At 34.5% G+C, this 20,197-nt stretch overlaps 1 protein-coding gene across 2 annotated transcripts in view; it reads left to right on the top strand.

Moving 5' to 3' along the window:
* Positions 1-20,197, top strand: part of AP4E1 (adaptor related protein complex 4 subunit epsilon 1) — a 65,991-nt gene that overhangs the window by 1,315 nt on the left and 44,479 nt on the right. Inside the window, exons 2-8 of one of the 2 annotated variants that reach the window (XM_047075111.1) lie at positions 1,710-1,781; positions 4,539-4,662; positions 8,850-8,923; positions 10,173-10,294; positions 13,701-13,860; positions 16,560-16,726; positions 19,998-20,071. In XM_047075111.1, the coding sequence (XP_046931067.1) occupies positions 1,710-1,781; positions 4,539-4,662; positions 8,850-8,923; positions 10,173-10,294; positions 13,701-13,860; positions 16,560-16,726; positions 19,998-20,071 (793 nt within the window). Of the gene's footprint in view, positions 1-1,709; positions 1,782-4,538; positions 4,663-8,849; positions 8,924-10,172; positions 10,295-13,700; positions 13,861-16,559; positions 16,727-19,997; positions 20,072-20,197 lie in introns of those variants that run through there. The other variant, XM_047075112.1, reaches the window with a different exon arrangement.

Genomic DNA, 20,197 nt, shown 5'->3' with positions numbered 1-20,197 from the left:
TCTGTTAAACCGAACTAGATGATACTCTACTGGATGCTGTATTTCTGCTTCACATTCAGAAATCATTATTTATGGACTTATTATTGTTTTAACATTTTGTCTTTTTTTTTTTTTTTAATTTTTTTTTTTCAATGTTTATTTTATTTTTGGGACAGAGAGAGACAGAGCATGAATGGGGGAGGGGCAGAGAGAGAGGGAGACACAGAATCGGAAACAGGCTCCAGGCTCTGAGCAGTCAGCACAGAGCCCAACTCGGGGCTCGAACTCACGGACCGCGAGATCGTGACCTGGCTGAAGTCGGACGCTTAACCGACTGCGCCACCCAGGCGCCCCTAACATTTTGTCTTTTACTAATTTCTGTGAGATTCTAAGTGAAATCTAAAAAAATATTTTATTTTCTAAAGTTTATTTATTTATTTTGAAAGAGAGAGAGCACACAGGTGGGAGAGGGGAGAGAGAGAGAGGGAGAAAGAGAATCCCAAGCAGGCTCTGTGCTTTGCACGGAGCCTGACGTGGGGCTCGATTTCATGAACTAACTGAGATCATGACCTGAGGCAAAATCAAGAGTTGGACGCTTAACCAGCTGAGCCACCCAAGCACCCCTATTTTAGGTCTTAAATTGCAGTTTGAAACTGTTCATAAGCACTAAGGGCAAACTGAGTTAATCTCAAGCTTAAGTTAATCTCTTAATGTGGCAGTACTTCACTAGTAGTTCTTGATTAACCATCTAATGGATAGCTACTAATTCATTGTGTGATTTAAAGATAGTGGTATATTAGCCAAAAATGGGGCTGATACTCAAGTGTGCTAAGGAGATGAAATACAGTGCAGACAGTAGAAATGATCACATTGGTGCATTTATTGTGTGTGAGAGAGAGATGGGAAGTGAGGGAAAGGATGTGAGGAATAAGGAGAAAAGAATAGGGAAGGATATTTTAGGGGAAAAAGACCAATTTCTGTTTCTGCCTTCTTACCCTATTTCTCGATTCTATGAAGACTGACTTTTATTTATTTACTAAGATTACTTATTTATTTATTTATTTTAAGCATATATTTTTTTCTTATTTTAGACAGAGAGTTAGCAGGGGAAGGGGGTAGAGGGAGAGAGAGAGAATCTTAAGCAGGCTCCAAGCTCAGCATGGAGCCTGACATGGGGCTCGATCCCATGACCCCTGAGACCATGACCTGAGATGAAATCAAGAGTTGGACACTCAACTGACTGAGTCACCCAGGTGCCCCAAGATTTTTAATTTTTAAGTTATCTCTACACTCACCGTGGGGCTCGAACTCAGAACTCCAAGACCAAGAGTTGCATGCTCCACTGACTGAGCCATCCAGGCACCCCAAGACTTTTTACTTTTAAAGGGAAGGCGTGAGAACCTTATCTTGGGCCAGTACATGAAAATTTTCTTTTATTCTTTCTCTCTAACTTTAATTAAAACCAAACCAAACCAAACTTTTTTTGCTAAACTGTCCTTAAGGAGACAGTAATTAAGTGAAGGAAAGAGAGATGGTGGATTATTCTTTCTAGGAATGATTCCAAGGTTTGGAGAAATGCCTGTAGGCAAATTTTAAGCACATGTAATTGTACTTTAAAATAATGTTTATTTTTTATTGCAAGTATTATAAATTATATTTTTCCTTTAAAAAATATTGTTACAGCTTAAAAAGCCAGTTATTCATGCGTTTAAATACTTCCACTTTTTCAGGAGGAAGAGAAACTAATCCAGCAGGAACTGAGTAATCTGAAAGCAACTGTTTCTGCTCCTACTACAACACTGGTAAGTTTGCATAGTCGGTACCAGCATATTTTATATTTGAAACCTGGTCCACTGTGGACCCTACTGTGGCATCTCATTGGTAAGTTGCTAAAATGTAATTTATCATAGTCACAATCGGTTATGGGATGGTAGCAAGTCAGACATTAGCTTGAACTTTTTATTATTGACTGTCTGCACCTGAGTAAGACTTGCTTGATGGATGCCAGTTCAATGCCAACATGATGGTAATTACATAAATGTGGCAATACTCATGGACCCCAGTGCTGATCTTAATGTGTTAATGTTGTACACTGAGAAAAGGTTACCATATATCATTTAAAGTAATATTTTCAGTTCTTAGTTGGTATATTATAGATCTCTCATTTTACTATTATACATCTTGGAATATAGGTGAACAAAGTAGAAAAATGGCTTTCTTGCTATGAAACAGTATATTGCATGACAGCTAAATCAGATTCCAGTCTTTTTTAAAACTTCAGTTCCATATGCTTTGATTTTTCAAACAGCATTCATTCAGCAGCTAGTAATGAGTAGCCCCTATATTCAGGTCTCTGTCCCTACATAGTTAGATTAAGACCTAATAGGTTTTGTTTTGTTTTGTTTTGTTTTCTTTTAACTTCCATGCGGTTTCATATAATGAGATTTTTTCCAGGTAACATTATTCAGCAAATATTTAGTGAGTGCTTTCTGTGTGTAAGTCACTGTGGGAGTATCCTTCTCTTCTAATAAAAATATTGGGGTGATATTTTGCATGAACATATGATCACGTACATGAATAACACTTTAAAGTCTAAGAGAATATATGTATTTCCTTTTATGGTCATGGTAATATGTGGACAAATGAAACTCAAAGCACATTAATCTGATGTATTTATGTGTGTAAATGTATATATGTGGGTGTATAGATCTTTATGTGTGTATATGTAAGAAGTCATTGTGATTTTTATTCGTGATACTTGATAGAAATGTTAAGCAGGAACGGTTTCTCTCCTTTTACTTTGTTTGATTTCCATTTTCTGTAATTGGCACACCTGGTATGCACAGAAATAAGATAAATAGGTAGAAGTTAGGGAGCCAAACTTTTGAAGGAAGATTTTATAGTAATTATGGCCGTCCAGCTCTGGGCATGTTTTGTAGTCTGTCCCTGAGATGCTCTGTGTAGAGAAATTGTAAAAAAAAAAAAAAAAAAAAATTCTGTATTGAGGAATGGATTTTCTTCTCCAAAACTAAGAGAATAATAAGGTATGCAATACAATTTTAATTAAATAGAGCTCATGATGACCTTTGAAAGACTGAAATAAAATGTTACAAAACCAGGGATGATACTTAATGGATTAGATGAACACTTCCACTCCTAATTGATGTGGAAGCCTTTGAAAGGAACTTACAGTATCTTTTAAGCTTATTTTTTCAGTGTTTAGTAGTCTTAATACACTAATAAATTTGACTTTTATTACTTAAACACAAGTGACCTGAATTAAATCTTATTCTCCAAGGATTTTCCCATGGTTTCTTTTAAAACTCTTCATTAAAAATAAAATAAAATAAAATAAAATAAATAAAGCTCTTCATATTTAAATATATAAATACAATATTCATATATAAAATATGAATGAAATATTGAATATTAATGTCCTTACCTTAAAATATGTTACTGTTTTCTAAGTATTTTGTGACTTAATAACCTTGTAATATACCAACCCTAATAAGATAAATGGGTATTTACCTAATAAGATTTTTAGGTATTAAAATAGTCTGTGAGTTTATTTTGAAACACATTTTATTTCTACTTTTTATTTATGATTAAAATTTGCTATAAATATTGAGAATGCAAAAATTATTATATTATAAAACAGCTTTTTAGCTTGTGTTGTAAATATTGAAAGACCCAGTTAAAAAATTAAATAATTAGAAATGCTATACCATTAATGATATCATACCCTTCAGTTCCTAGTTGAGAATTGTTTGGAAAGAATGCCTTTACGGGCGCCTGGGTGACTCAGTCGGTTGAGCGGCTGACTTCAGCTCAGGTCATGATCTCATGGTCCATGGGTTTGAGCCCCACATCGGACTCTGCTGACAGCTGGGAGTCTGGAGCCAGCTTCGGATTCTGTGTCTCCCTCTCTGTCTGTGCTTACCCCGCTTGCTCTCTCTCTCTCTCTCTCTCTCTCTCTCCCCCTCTCTCAAAAAGTAAACAAACATTAAAAAAAAGAAGAAAACAATGCCTATAAAACAAACTGTTGCATATTATGTACAGCAAAATAATTCTGAAAAAGTTCAGGTGCAATTTGATTTTCAAATATGAAAATTATTTTCTTTACAAATTATTACCAACTTATGGGAATTTTATGGATGTCTTCATTTGACAAAGTGTATTAAAATGATGTGCTCTGTTCTAGAAGCCAAGTCATATTACTATGGGTGAAATTTTGTCTGAGGACCAGGTGTCTCCCATTATAACTAAATTTTTCACAGGTACACCTAGAATTAGAAATAGATACAGTTGATTTATTGTTTGATGTTGCCACTAACAAAATGTTGAAATAATTTTACTAAAATCAGTACTGTTGGTAAGCTAAGTTTTGAAGCAACTTTAATTTATAAAGTTTGACTTCAGGTTATTAATTTATTATATATGTGTATGTTATTTCTTCAGTGCTAGGATTAAAGGATTCCTCTGTGAAATGATTGCAACATAATGAAAAAAACCCAAAACATTCTATTTGTTTATGCAGTTACTGGATATTTGCTTTTCAGAGAATGATGAAAGAGTGTATGGTGAGACTTATATATTGTGAAATGCTTGGATATGATGCTTCCTTTGGCTACATACATGCGATCAAGTTGGCACAACAAGGAAACCTTTTAGAAAAAAGAGTAGGTATGTATGTGTTTAAGATTTTAATACTGAATGTTCTTAAAGTTCCAGCTACTGTGTAAAATGAGTAATGGCAGGTATATAATGTATTTTTAGAACATTGCCTTGTAATTTCCAAAACTTTAAAAGGGAACACTTCAAAAACTTAAAGCCTATAAGTGAAATCAGTCTTACTGATTCTATCCTGTTTTTGTGATAGATGAGCATCTATACTTGTCAAAATTCATTAAACTGTACACTTAAAATGGGCGAATTTTCTTCTGTGTAAATTATACCTCCACAAAGCTGATTTTAAAGTCTAACATCATCAGTTTAATGATCAGAAATGTTTCTTTATAGAATAAAAACTGAAATTGACTTGAATAATTTAAAATATCCTGTTCTCAGTTTCACAAATGTTAGCTGTGAGGATTAGAGGTATCTTTTAAAAATGTTTGTCTCCTTAATCAACCTTTAGGGCTCTTAGGAAATATCCTTTAAATCTTTTATTCATGTAGGTTCAGCTTGTATCAAAATTCAAGAAGGAAGCACTTTAGAGTCATATAGGAGTATAACATGTTCTGTATTCAAAGGAGTTGATGGTGTCATGTTGTCAAGGACCAGCATTCTTCACAAATATCTGTGCTATCAGATAATGGGATAGGAAAGGGAGATAGTTTGCTAAAGATTCTGAGACTGGCTGTACCCATTATTCTACTTACTGAAACTCACTTCACTCTTCTAGATTTATTGTATTCTTCCCTCCAAGGGAATGTCCTCTGTTGTCTCTCCCTTCTCATATTCCAAATCAAGTTTTAACTCTTCTTTTATCACTCTGGTGGCTTTTACCATCATCTTTGGGTGGTATCTTTTCATATATTAATGTCTTAGCTCTTGAACTAATTCTAAGATCCCCAAAGGCAGGGAAATTTTGAAAACAATAGTCAATATTAGGTGGTTGGTGCTGTAATTTTGTACGACTGTTGCTATATTGTGCTTCTTAGACTGGCATACCATTTTTTTCATTTTCAATTTAATTTTATTATTAAAAATATATAAAGTTCAAAAGTTAAGACCTTATAAAAAGGTATAATCAAACAAGTCTCACTTTTAATTTCTAGTCCCTCTTACCCAGTTTGCTCCTTACTGCCATAAGTAACCATTTTCATTAGTTTGTAATTAATCTTTCCATTGTTTCTTCTTGCAAAACAAGCAAATGCATGGGAACACACTCATAAACTCTCTCTTACACAAATGATAACATGCTATATAGATTATTATACACCTTGTTTTGACATCTTCATACTCTTATACAGTTGCATAATTTTCATTGGATGGATGGATAGGCCATTATTTTTTTCAATCAGGTCCCTATTGGTGGACATGTGGGTTATTATTTTTTTTTCTCTTGTAAATAATGTTGCAGTGAATAACCTTGTACCTGTGTTATTCATAGTTCTGGAGGCTTATTTTAATAGAGACCTCAGAGTCATTTTTATTGAGATTCATGATCTTAGGGAAATATTTTGTTGCCAAGTAGAGGAACTTATTCCTGCAGGTATCAGACATTTTTTATGTGTGCTAGTGAGTATAAGTTTTTTTTAAGATATCATTTAAACCTTCTATATGTCTTCACTGTGTTAGTATTGCCTTTTCAACTCTCCTGAGATTTCTAAGATTAGCTTTGGTGCTTTCTCTGATGGAGATGCCTTCTTCTTTTTATTTACTTACTATTTTTTAATTTTTTTAATGTTTATTTTTGAGAGAGAGGGAGAGAGAGAGAGAGACAGAGCGTGAGTGGGGGAGGGGCAGAGAGAGAGGGAGACATAGAATCCAAAGCAGACTCCAGACTCTGAGCTGTCAGCACAGAGCCTGATGCAGGACTCAAACCCACAGACCACGAGATCATGACCTGAGCTGAAGTCAGATGCTTTAGCTGATTGAGCCACCCAGGTGCCCCTATTATTATTTTTTAAGGTTTGTTTATTTATTTATTTATTTTATTTACTTTTAAATTTTATTTTATTTTTTAATTTACATCCAAGTTAGTTAGCATATAGTGCAACAATGGTTTCAGGAGTAGATTCTTTAATGCCCCTTACCCGTTTAGCCCATCCCCCCTCCCACAACCCCACCAGTAACCCTCTGTTTGTTCTCCATAAGAGTCTCTTATATTTTGTCCCCCCCCCATTTTTATATTATTTTTGCTTCCCTTCCCTTCTGTTCATCTGTTTTGTATCTTAAAGTCCTCATATGAGTGAAGTCATACGATATTTGTCTTTCTCTGACTAATTTCACTTAGCATAATACCCTCTAGTTCCATCCACGTAGTTGTGAAATGTTTACTTATTTTTGAGGGAAAGAGAGAGGGAGGGGCAGAGAGAGAGAGAGGGAGAGAATCCTAAGCAGGCTCCACGCTGTCAGTGCAGAGCCTGACTCTGAGCTCGGACTCACAAACCATGAGAACATGACCTGAGCCAGAATCAAATGTTGGATGCTTAACTGAGAGAACCACTCAGGTGCCCCCACTTTATTATTTTTATATGTTGTTGAATATATAAATTTCAGCACCCATTAAGTTAGGCATTATGTTAGGTGCTTTATCTTATGAGATAGGTGAAAACTGAAGCTCAGAAAGGTTAAGTCACTTGTCCAAGGTCATATAGCTAGTAGATAGTGGAGCCAGAATGTGAACCCCAAGTTTCTATGAATCAAAGCCTGTATTCTTACCCTATATGTCACTCTTTCATATCAAGCATGCTCCATAATCTAGTCATTATTCTTTGCTTTCTGGAACCTTTTCATTTTTTGAGTTCACTGAATATTTTTTTCCCTGTTTCCTGACTGTCACAATAGTTAGGATATTCTTTGTAACAGAATTAAGGTTTCCTTGATATGGTCTTTGAAATTACTCATCTTCTTATACCTTGATTTTGGTGACTTGGGTGTGGGTGATACCTTAGCTGATCATGAGTTTTCAGCAATCAGATAAGAAATTTTTTCTTTCAATGCTTTCTAGGGTTTTCTCCTTTCTTGCCCCTGCTTAGTTGTTTTTTCTCTCTTGCCCTGCTCCTCTGACCTTTAGTGAAGATGTTGCTGTGGGTCATACCCTTTCTTCTTGGTTGTGACAATAGGTAATTTCTTACAGTTTCCCATGATTCCCAGTAGACACAGACATGATGGGGACAGTTAGCATTAGAATCCCTAATGAAAGAGCTGAAAGAATTGAGAAGAATGAAACACAGTGAGGATGGGTGTCAGGAAATAGGGCCTCAGGATAGACCATGGAGAGACAGCACAGCATAGGGATTAAAATATGAACTAACTCCTGGCTGGGTTTGAGTGCTGGCTTCACCATGTAATAGCTATAGACTGTGGTCATTTACCCTTTTTTGTCCTTATTCTTTTTGGGATAATCATACCTACTTCATACAGTTATGAGGATTGAATGAGGTAAGGCTTGTAATATACTGATCCACAGTAACTGTCTAACAAATGTTCTCAATCTGAAGAGTGACAAGAAAATGACATGGAGTAGCTAGATTCCATATACATGGCATTTGTCATAGTATTAATGTATTTCCTCAACCCTAAGATGTACTTTTTTTATGTTTTAATATTATTGAAATAAAAATGCTTATTTAAATCAAGTACACTTAATGTGGTAGACAGTGTTTCTTTCCTCAACCACTGTTATTCCTTCAATAGTGTATCTCCAAATGAGAAAATAGATATTGTGTATGGCTTAATATGTGATTTACATCATACGGGTTGGTATTAGGTAGCTCATTCAATAATAAGAAATAGCCAGTAACTCACTAGTAACTATAGTAACTATTTTTATATAGTTATCTTTGGCTGTAAGATAGAAAATGTAATGTTTTAATTGATTGTGTAGAGATATGCACAGAAGATAGAAGGCATATATTTCTAATGTCATTTATAAGACTTTAAGTTGGTACATATAGCCTGTTTTCCATTTTGGTGACAATCCTGTGAAATACAGAATTCTGAAAGATTTCAGGATAAAGAACATCTGAAATCTTCCTGAAGTTTTTGAACTTCATATTTTCCAATCTGTTTTTATAGTTACTTGTAGTTGTTATCTTTGACACTTAAATTTTGGAATATATTATTGCTTTGTTTAACTTTTCCTGGGAAAAGTCATTTTTGGCAGGTAATAATGAGACTTTTCCCCTCAAATTTTATAGGTTATTTGGCTGTTTCTTTATTTCTACATGAAAGTCATGAGCTGTTGCTTCTCCTTGTGAATACAGTTGTAAAGGTACTGTACTATATGTTGGTTAGTATGAAGTCTTAAGTTAGTCCTGTGGGCTTCTGACATTTCACCTCTATCATATTGAGTTAGATATTTTTGGAAGAAGCCAGGCTTACAGAATGGGCTTAGAAAGATCTTTTAGATCAGTTTCTGAGTTTGTAAAATGAAGTTTATAATAGAACTTAGCCAAGTTGTAAGGGTTAAATGGAACACTGTGTTAAAGTAGGAAGTAGTTGCTCCTGCCGCTCGCTCTTATTATTGTTTCATTTAAAAGCAGATCTCCAGGGGCACCTGGGTGGCTCAGTGGATTAAGCATCTGACTCTTGATCTCAACTCAGGTCTTGATCTCAGGATTGTGAGTTGAAGCCCTGTGTTGGGCTCCACACTAGGTGTGGCGCCTAGTTAAAAAAAAAGCAAGACAGCAATCATGCAGCTCTGCAGACCTTTAGTCAGATCCACTTTTCTGACTGTCTTTTTCTTCAGGATCTCTTCTAAAAGGATATAGATATAAACTGAATAATTGAAGTCTTTCAAATTCTAAAAGTCATTTTTAAGGAGAATAGAGTATAATTGGGTAACTGAAATTTATAGATAATAAAAATACAGTGTAATCCACACAGTGTTTTTTCCTGTTAAACTTTGGATCAAAATTAGTAATGAAACATAATCAAACTGTTGAGCTCTTCCATGTTTTTCTGGATGTATGACTCTGTGTATGTGAATGTGTATAGGGTACTTTCTGAATTTTAAGTTACATACTCTTTTAAGGTTACTAGTAGCTTAAATTTTTCAGGATTTTCCAAAATAAATTTATGTTTCCAAAATAAATCTGTTTGAATGATTTATAAACTTTGTGCATATAGAAGTATATAAACACACGCATTGTATACAATCTAGAATTACTTCCTTTTAAACATCTACTCAATTAACAAGAAAAAAATTCAAAGATTGGTTTTGTTATTAGTTTAGAAAAGTTTTAAACGCTGTAGTAAAGGAGACTACTATGGGTCAGTGTCAGAACAGAAATACAGTTTCCTTTTGGATCAGTTGCTTTTTGGCTATATGTATCTTAATTGACTCTATTAAGGGAAACGAAACAGTAGGATATTCCTACACAATATGAGGTAAACCTGAATGTACAAATTGATTATAAAGTTAGTAGAAAACCATAAAGTATGTAGGGCCATTGCAGTATTGAACTCAACCTAGTTTCAAAATGTGCACTGAATGTTTGTTTGCTCACCGATTATGTCAGGACTTGCAGAGCACTAACCTGGTAGAAGTATGCATGGCACTTACTGTCGTCAGCCAGATATTCCCTCGAGAAATGATTCCAGCTGTTCTTCCATTAATTGAAGATAAACTTCAACATTCTAAGTAAGTAAATTCTTTTTGGGTATGTGTCTATACTATATATTTCAAAATAAAAATTTATACTAAGAAACTTATTCTAACTTTAACTTAATGCTGCCAGGGTAGAGGATAGACTTAGACTGCCTGATACAATGCAGAAATCTCTGATAGCATTGTCCCTTATTTTATGTGGGTTTGGGAAAATGTTAGGCAGCTTTCTAAAGTTAAACCAAGAGGCAGTGAGGTTTGGTGTCAGGAATCTGTGGCTTTCCTCCCAGTTCTACCACTAACCAGTAGTGGTCCTGTTTTTCCTTTGACTATGTGGGATTGGTTGAAACATGTTAGTTTTCACAAAGTTGTTTTGAGGATAAAGTGGAATAATGGAAAAAAAATTGGCAGTGAGTGGTTCAAGTGCTGTGAATGCAGAGCTTCAGTGTACGGGGGATGCTTTGATGGCAAAACTGTAACATTCAGATTCTGTTTTATAGCAAAATATATCCAAATAAACCTTAACTTGTAGTATTTTGCTAATCTTACCTTGTAAGATTCCTTAACTTGTTCCTTATCAGCTTGAATTTTTTTTTCCTTCAAAGATTTTATTTTAATTCAAGTTAGTTAACATATAGTGTAGTATTGGTTTCAGAAGTAGAACTCAGTGATTAATCACTTACGTATAACACCCGGTGCTCATCACAAGTGCCCTCCTTAGTACCCGTTACCCATTTAATGCCCAGCACCCTTTAGCCCATCTCCCTACCGACCTTCCTTCCAGTATCCCTCAGTTTGAGCTTGACTTACCTTTTCACTAATTATTTTGTTTTATTGTGTTGTTTTGTTTTTTTGTTTGTTTGTTTTTGACAAGCCCCTTAACTTTATAACCTTTAGAACTAGGAACAGTTTGTAATCATTTTCTTTTTTCTTTTCTTTTCTTTTTTCTTTTCTTTTCTTTTCTTTTCTTTTCTTTTCTTTTCTTCTATTTCTTTCTGGTTTTTTTTGTATTACAATATTTTAGTTATACTTATATTCTTTTTTTAATTAAAATTTTTTTAGTGTTTATTTTTGAGAGGGTGGGGTGGAGCTGAGAGAGAGGGAGACAGAATCCAAAGCAGTCTCTGCACTGTCAGCACAAAGCCTGACATGGGGCTCAAACCCATGAACCGTGAGATCATGACCTGTGCCAAAGTTGGATGCTCAACCAACTGAGCTACCCAGGTACCCCAATATACATACATTCTTAATAAAAATATTTTGTTGCTCATAACAACATTTCTTTATTTTATATGTTTTTTTAAGCTAGTAATTTTAGTGTTCTAAGATAAAAAATGTTGTCTTATGGTTTGTATTCTTTAAGAAATTTTGGACTATGAAACTTCTGGCTAAAATGATAGCTTTTACTAAGAATTATGGAATAACTTCATAAGTTTTTCATACTTGTTTTAATGCTTTGTTTATGTCAAATCTGTCTTCAGAACAAATGATGGATGTAAACGATTAATTATTGGAAATAAAATACTAGTTTTTCTTAGATAATTACAGGTTGATCTGATGATAGCAGAGCATTATTTTTGTGTCATTTTTCCATACCCACACTGTTTTGTGATAATGGTACTTACTGATCCTTTGTTTGAAATCCTTCTGAGAACTGAATTTTTTCCTTATTGCTTTCCATGTGCTCTAATTTCAAATATTGGTATCTCCTGTCTTCTACCAGTTAGACTTTTTGAAATTCTGCTTCTGTAGTTATGGCCATAACTAACTCCATGCAGAAAAATATGGGTCAGAGCTATAGGTATGCTAGTGGATGTCCCAGAGAAGATGTGGCTTGGACTTGACTTTTGAGTTTCACCAAGCCAGACCTAGAGCCCCAATCTAGGTCTCTTGATGTCTTTTGTTAGTACCACCACATAGGGCCAGGCCTAGGGATTCCTGAGCCTGTTCAGTATTTGTATTCTTTTATCTCACCTCATTTACCTACTCTCTCAGAACTGATATTGGTTAACACTCAATAGCAATATATTGAGATGTAGTTTACAGTCACCATAGTATTAATACTACTGGCAAATCTGTTGTTAACCTACTTTTTCTTTCCATATCAAAATAATTATCCATCATGGCATAGTTTGCCTAGGAAAGTAGTGAGTTGCTTGTTAATGGAATTTAGCAGAAGCTGGAGGACATTTTTTAGGAATCTTATAAAAGATACTCTTTTTTTTTTTTTTTTTAAAGTTTATTTATTTATTCTGAGAAAGCCAGAGAGAACACAAGTCAGGGAGGGGCAGAGAGAGAGGGAGACAGAGTCCCAAGCAGTCTCTGTATTGTCAGCATGGAGCCTGATGCGGGGCTCAAATTCGCAAAACCATATCATGACCTGAGCCAAAACCAAGAGTCAGATGCTTAACCGACTAAGCCACCCAGGCATCCCATAGAAAGTATTCTTGATTGGAACACAGAAGATTGCATTGAGTAATCTCAGTTTGGAGATTCTGTGATTTTAGGTAAAAGAAATATATATTAAGGAACCCTAATAGTAAATACTTTAGTTTTGTGACATTTGCTGCTGTTATGAACACTGCCAGCATAGCCTGCCTGCAAATATATTTAGAAATAGGCGTGAGTGAGAATTAACAAGGAAATGTACTAACTTGGAAATTACATTATGAACATAAGATAGTGACTTGTTATTTTGCTTCTTGTGTGCTAGACATTATCTGTTAAAATTAAGTGTAAGGCTAGCATATACTTTCCTCTTTGTTGCAATGACATTTCTGAAACATGAGCTGGAAAAGGGGAGGAGTGACATTTTTAATGTGAGTCTTCCTATTGCCCTGGCTCCCTAAAGTATTTCAAGTATGCTTGCCCATGGTACAAAAGAAGAAATCTTTAAAGGTATAATGTTAATGAGATTTTATTAATTTTTAAATAAAATAATAAATATTAATAAAATAATAAAATAAAATAATGTTATAATAAAATATAATAATACATATTAATTTATTGATATCAACATTGATAAATATACTGTATAATATTACTAGCCAGAGTTACTTCTTACAGATTTGAACTGTTGATTCTTTTCCCAATTTCTAGAGAGATGGCTTTCAAAAATGGAATTAGGGAATTAAGGAATTTATTTATCTTTCTTGTTTGTTCTGGTTTCAAAACTAATATTTGCTTGTTACCAAAAATTCTGTACCTAAAGAAATATATAATATGAGCAGTTAAAATCTTTTGAGGTCTTACCTCCGAGAGATAACTACTTTTTATAGTTTGATGGATTAGAATATAGAAATTAACAATAAGTGTGTAATTCTTTCTTTCTTTTTGTATTAAGGTAATAGCTGATATTGTGAAATCATCTTGTGTACAATATTTTCAAACTAAATGCCTGTGGATTCAGACAGTTTGTTTAGATTTTATTTTTTCTCTTTAGGGAGATTATACGAAGAAAAGCTGTTCTGGCATTATATAAATTCCATCTCATTGCTCCTAATCAAGTACAGCATATCCATATTAAGTTTCGGAAAGCACTTTGTGACAGAGATGTTGGGGTCATGGCTGCTTCTTTGCACATATACTTTAGGATGATTAAGGTAAGTTGGAAATTTCAGGAAGTACTGAATAGTTGCCATTAGAAAAATGTAATTATGGAATAAAAAGAACTCACATTTTTCAGTAAAATTCTTAATGAACATGTCAAGTTTTTATTATTGACTTTTTAATAGTAATTTTTATAAGTTGTTGATAGCATGAGTTGTAGGCACATTACAGAATTAGTCTTTTTTTTTAAATGCCTAAGTTTTTTGTGTTACTAAAGATGCATGGAAAAATGGTAGCTATGGAAGGTGATTGAAATTTGCAGATTTGTGGTTTTTAAAAAAAATTTTTTTATTAGTTTTCCTTATTTTTGAGAGGCAGAGTGAGACAGAGCACGCGTGAGGGAGGGGCAGAGATGGAGGAAGACACAGAATTGGAGGCAGGCTCCAGGCTCTGAGCTGTCAGCATAGAGCCCGATGTGGGGCCTGAACTCATGAACTGTGAGATCATGACTTGAGCCGAAGTCGGACGCTCAACCGACTGAGCCACCCAGGTGCCCCCAGATTTGTGGTTTTTTAAGCAGTGACTTTTATACGACTTCATAAAATGCATAAGAGCTTATTGAAATGAGGAGAGCTGGTGGAGGGTGTGTAAACTATAGATTATGTTGCTGACTCCTTAAATTGATACTGTGTCAGATGAAGAAGGAAGGTCGAATGGTATGGTAACATTTTCTAAATGGTGATATGAGTTTATACTAATTCAGCCCCAGTGCATTGCCTGAAACTCTTTGTATTCCATGTGAGATATTCCATGATGAGTACTATAAAACAAAATGGAATATGTCACTGAATTAAATTTACAGTTACAGAACTGAAAGTTGTGTTCATTTTTATTCATTATGCTCCAAAATAGATTTGGTATAAATAGATACTTGATATTAAATCTTGTTTTTCCCTTAACGTTTACTAAACTTTGAAAGAGCTATTATTTCCCTTCCAAAAATGTGTCGTTGATAGTGAAATAAAAATTACGATGAAGAATCTAATGTTTATTCTGAGGAATATGTATTTAAATTCCCCAGTCCAAGAGATTAGTCAGATAGATAATCAAAACACACTCATTCGGAACACAGGTATGTTTAAATACAATAGGGTTAATTAATTTTTAAAAGGCAGATGCACTGATTTTGGGAGGTTTGAGTAGACTTGACTGTGCCCTATGCTCTTCCACCCAGAACACATTTATTTATTATTGTTATTATTTAATGTTTGTTTATTTGAGAGAGACAGAGAAAGTGCATGTGGGAGAGGGGCAGAGAGAGAGAGAGGGAGAGAAAGAATCCCTCTGCACTGACAGTGCAGCGTGACACAGGACTCGATCTCACAAACCATGAGATCATGACCTGAACCAAAATCAGGAGTCCCACAGTTAACCAACGGCGCCACCCAGGCGCCCCTATTTTTGGTCTTAAATTGCAGTTTGAAACTGTTCATAAGCACTAAGGGCAAACTGAGTTAATCTCAAACTTAGGTTAATCTCTTAATGTGGCAGTACTTCACTAGTAGTTCTTGATTAACCATCTAATGGATAGCTACTAATTCATTGTGTGATTTAAAGATAGTGGTATATTAGCCAAAAATGGGGCTGATACTCAAGTGTGCTAAGGAGATGAAATACAGTGGAGACAGTATAAATGATCACATTGATGTATTTATTGTGTGTATGAGAGAGAGAGAGAGAGAGAGAGAGAGAGAGAGATGGGAAGTGAGGGAAAGGATGTGAGAAATAAGGAGAATAGAATAGGAAAGAATATAGTTTAAGGGAAAAAAACTGATTTCTGTTTTTGCCTTCTTACCCTATTTCTCTATATTATGAAGACTTTTTAAAAACTATTTTATTTATTAATTTATTAAGACTTTTATTTATTTTTAAAAAAAGATACATTTTTATATTTTAAAAAAAGATATATATTTTTTCTTTTAGAGAGAGAGAGAGAGAGTGAGTGAGCAGGGAAGAGGGGCAGAGGGAGAGAGAGAGAATCCCCAGCACGCTCCATCCCCAGCAGTCCATCCCCCGGCTGACATGGGGCTTGATCCCACGACCCTGAAATCATGACCTGAGCTGAAATCAAGAGTTGGATGCTTAACTGACTGAGCCACCCAGGCGCCCTTTTTTTCACTTTTTGATTTAATTGCTGGTATTGGCTAACAAAAGTTCAATATAAGGTATAATTATAAGAACTTATGAAATGTGATTAAGACTCTGTGTGGAGACAAGTAGTGAATGGTGGAAGCCTTTTGGGGGATGATTCAGCTTTGGATCAGGTAGTCAGAGTAGTTTCATCATGGAAGACATTAAACACATTAGAGTATGATTTTATTTTTATTAAAAAAATTTTTTTAATGTTTTTATTTATTTTGAGAGAGAGAGACTGAGCGCGAGCTGGGGAGGGGCAGAGAGAATGGGAGACACAGAATCCAAAGCAGGCCCCAGGCTCTGAGCTGTCAGCACAGAGCCTGACGTGGGACTTGAACTTGTGAACCATGAGATCATGACCTGAGCTGAAGTTGGATGCTTAACCATTGAGCCACCCAGGTGCCCCTGGAGTACTGTTTTATTAAATGTGAACATGCAGCTTCTAAGTTAACATGCCCTAAGTTAGATTTTGTATGGTATTTAAACCAGGTCTATTTTATATTTGATAAGAGATTATTATTAATAGAAAGTTTTTTGTTTTGTTTTTTGGGTATAGGAGAATTCATCTGGATATAAAGACTTGACGGGGAGTTTTGTAACAATTTTGAAGCAAGTAGTTGGAGGAAAGCTCCCAGTAGATTTCAATTACCATAGTGTACCAGCACCATGGTTACAAATCCAGCTCTTGAGAATACTAGGACTTCTAGGAAAAGACGATCAAAGGTAAACTATTCTAAGCAAACTTGATACCCTGATAGCCTGTCACCTAGAAGTTTCATAAGTCAGATTCTCCCAATGTTTAATTGGCTTAATAATGATAAATAAATCACTGTAAGAAGTATATAATAGCTTGTTGGGATAATCCTGGCTCTCTGCTTATCTAATCCTGTTCATAGGGAAGGGTACCTCTGAAGCTCCATATCTTTCCTGAAGCCTTCTTAAACATTCTAGTTCAGGGATTTGGAAACTTTCTTTACTGTAAAGGGCCAGATAATAAATATTTGATGCTTTGTGGGCTGTATGTTGTCTGTTGAAGCCCGCTGTTGTATAACTTAAAAGCAATCATAGATAATACGTAAGGAATGAGCACTACTGTATTCCAGAAAAACTTTATGGACATTAAAACTTGAATTTTGTATAATCTTTACGTATCATGAGATATTATTCTTTTTATTTTTTTCCTCATTTAAAAATGTAAGAACCATTCTTAGCCTGTAGCCATACAAATACAAACATCCAGCCAGGATAGTCCTGGAGACAGTAGTTTGCTGACTCTTCCTCTGGTTGGATGTGAGTGTTTCATTTAATTCATTTGTCTGAATTACTCTTTTAGCCAATACTTTATATTAAAATTTTTATGGTGTCTTTTCACTATGCATATTGTTTGTAACTTTTTATTTTCTCATAGTTTTTCTTTTTTTTTTTAATGTTTATTTTTTGAAAGAGAGACAGAGTACGAGTGGGGGAGAGGCAGAGAGAGAGAGGGAGACACAGAACCAAAGAAGGCTCCAGGCTCTGAGCTGTCAGCACAGAACCTGACACAGGGCTTGAACTTATGAACAATGAGATCATGACCTGAGCTGAAGTCAGACGCTTAACTGACTGAGTCACCCAGGTGCCCTTATTTTGTCATAGTTTTTCAGACTTACCAGAAAGTTCCAACAACAGATCAAGAAGCTTCCTTATACCTTTTACCTAGAGTCATCAATTATTTTCATATGTCTTATCATTCTTTCTCTTTCTATATATATGTGCATGTGTGCACACATATTAAATTTTTTTTTTTTCCTGAACCATTCAAGGACAAGTCTTTTAGTTCCCTTGAGAGCAAGTACCATGGCTGGAGTCCTTGATGTGTTTCTGTCTTAAGAAAATATTTGCTAGTCAGTGTTCTGACTTTATAAGATCTGGTTTTCCTTTATGCAGTACAGTACCTTCTAATTCTTTAGCCTAGCTTTACAAAGGGATTGTATTCTAGGCTGTTGCTCCTAGTAATGCCTTGTCAGTGTCATGCCAGTGTCCATCTGCCTATGAGCTCCTGGTGAGAGCTAGCTGGACTGTATCACTCTTGATATTGCTATGTCATTTTTTCTGTGTTTCTGACTCTAAATTCCTAGGTCAAAAAACTGGAGGTGATGGGAGTAGATACACACGTTAGAAATGTTTGCTGTAATTTTATTTTATGTAATCCAGCCTATCCTACGGCATAGCTCTAGTTGGGAGTCCACTGGAATTCTGTTTTAAAATCACGAATTTCATAGTAGTGCATTCAGACTTGACTAGTCTAAAAAGGTCTGTTGACAATATATTGTCATGAAGTAACTTTGGAGGCTTTTAGTGTATTTACTAAATTCATTAACTCATTATCTTCCTTCTTTCCTTTATAAATGAATTTGGGGAATACATACAAAGTTACAAAGAACGTACAAAGAGAGAGCTTACCTCCAGCGAGCTCAGTTGAATAGAATTAGGCTCAAGAAAATGAACAAAGAGTTAAACTCTTTTATGATGTTATGGAACATTAGAGTATTTTTTCCTTTGTTGTCCCAACTCTGAGATTTTATGTTAACACAAATCTTGTAGTTCTTAAGACATGATTAGTCCAGTGTGGCAAAGTAAAAATGGTATTTTATAGTAGGATTCTAATGTATTTAATTGAAAGAGTTAATTTAGTGGAAAAGTCTTCTTATATTTATGTTCTTTTATATCGCTTGTTTAGATATTTTCTTTTGTTTTATAGCAGTCTTCTTCTTAGGTTATTCCTGTTTGGCTTGATCATGTCTGCACATGTTTCTATATTTCTACGTGGTTAATTATGACTCTTATGCCAGACATCAGCTTTTAAAATTGAGAAACTAGACTGTAATCTAGCTGTCGTATTACCAAATTTGGGGGGTGAATTGTAATGTCTGCTATGTGGTATTGTCTGGAAAAAGTGCTTACACAATAAAATGAGGGATTTTAGAATATGGTTCTGGATTTCACAGAATAGTTACACTTCAGTCAAGACAGAATAAAAGTCCATCCACTTCAAATTAAATTTTTATAGCTGCATATTTAGAAAAACATTTTCTGAAAAAGATGTAACATACATCATATGTCATTTGTATGGCCCCAGGTTATTTTGATCTTTTTGTTTATTTTACAGTGTAGTTTCTCTGCAAGACTACTGTGTGTATTCTGTGTTGATGGTAGTTTTTTTTTCTATTGGTGCTTTTTGAATTTGTAAAACAGAGACAAATGCCGGTTGAGAAGTCATCGTTTCACACTAGCCTCTTGCAGAGAACTTTTCTAGATTTTGAGATAGAGTGCTCTACAAAGCACTATATTTTCTTTTTCTTTCTTTCTTTCTTTCTTTCTTTCTTTCTTTCTTTCTTTCTTTCTTTCTTTCTTTCTTTCTTTCTTCACTGCATTTTCTTACAGTATCTACCTCAACCCAGTTACCAGAACTGTAATCAGTGACCATAAAGACATAGGAGTGGTATAAACCTGTTTCACAAAATACAATTTCTTTATAGTTAACATAAATGAAAGTTAAACTTTTTCCCCAGAAAACCTAGTGCTGCTCAAAGAAAGACTAGTATTTGAATACTTTAAAAAAACTATTTGGTTAAAATACTGTCTGGAATAATCTGGATGTGGGAGATATTACTATAATAACTTGAAACAGGCAGAAATATTTTATTGCAAATAAAATTATGAAAGGTAGTATGTTCAAACAAAAACCTGATTTGTACACTAGGTACAGGTAAAGAGCTGGTTGACTTATGTATATCTCTCCATTGACTAGTCATCTTTGATAAAACAGGAAATTAAACTCATGAAAAAGAGCAAATGGAATCTTGAAGAAGTGAAATTTCCATAACTTCATAAAATAAATTTTTTTCACTTCTTTTCTGTAGATCCTCAGTTTTAAAGAGAGAGAAGTTTGAAAAACTGTTTTATTGAGTTATAATACTATAATTCTACTGCAAATAAAATATCTTTTAAACAGGACAAGTGAATTAATGTATGATGTTCTTGATGAATCCTTACGAAGAGCCGAGTTAAATCACAATGTCACATATGGTAGGTAACATATATAAATGCTATTCGAAAAAATTACAGTGTTTTTCAGCATCATAGCAAAATGTGTGTTAGAATCTATAAATTCCAATAGAATCTTATATGTTAAATTTTAAGGTGGTTCTCTGG

Source organism: Lynx rufus, unplaced genomic scaffold, assembly GCF_022079265.1.
Source record: "Lynx rufus isolate CCGP_SWC_20201006 ecotype Redwood Valley unplaced genomic scaffold, mLynRuf1.p SCAF_13, whole genome shotgun sequence".
In the NCBI taxonomy this organism is placed as follows: Eukaryota; Metazoa; Chordata; class Mammalia; order Carnivora; family Felidae; genus Lynx; species Lynx rufus.
This window is presented reverse-complemented; position numbering and strand designations above follow the sequence as displayed.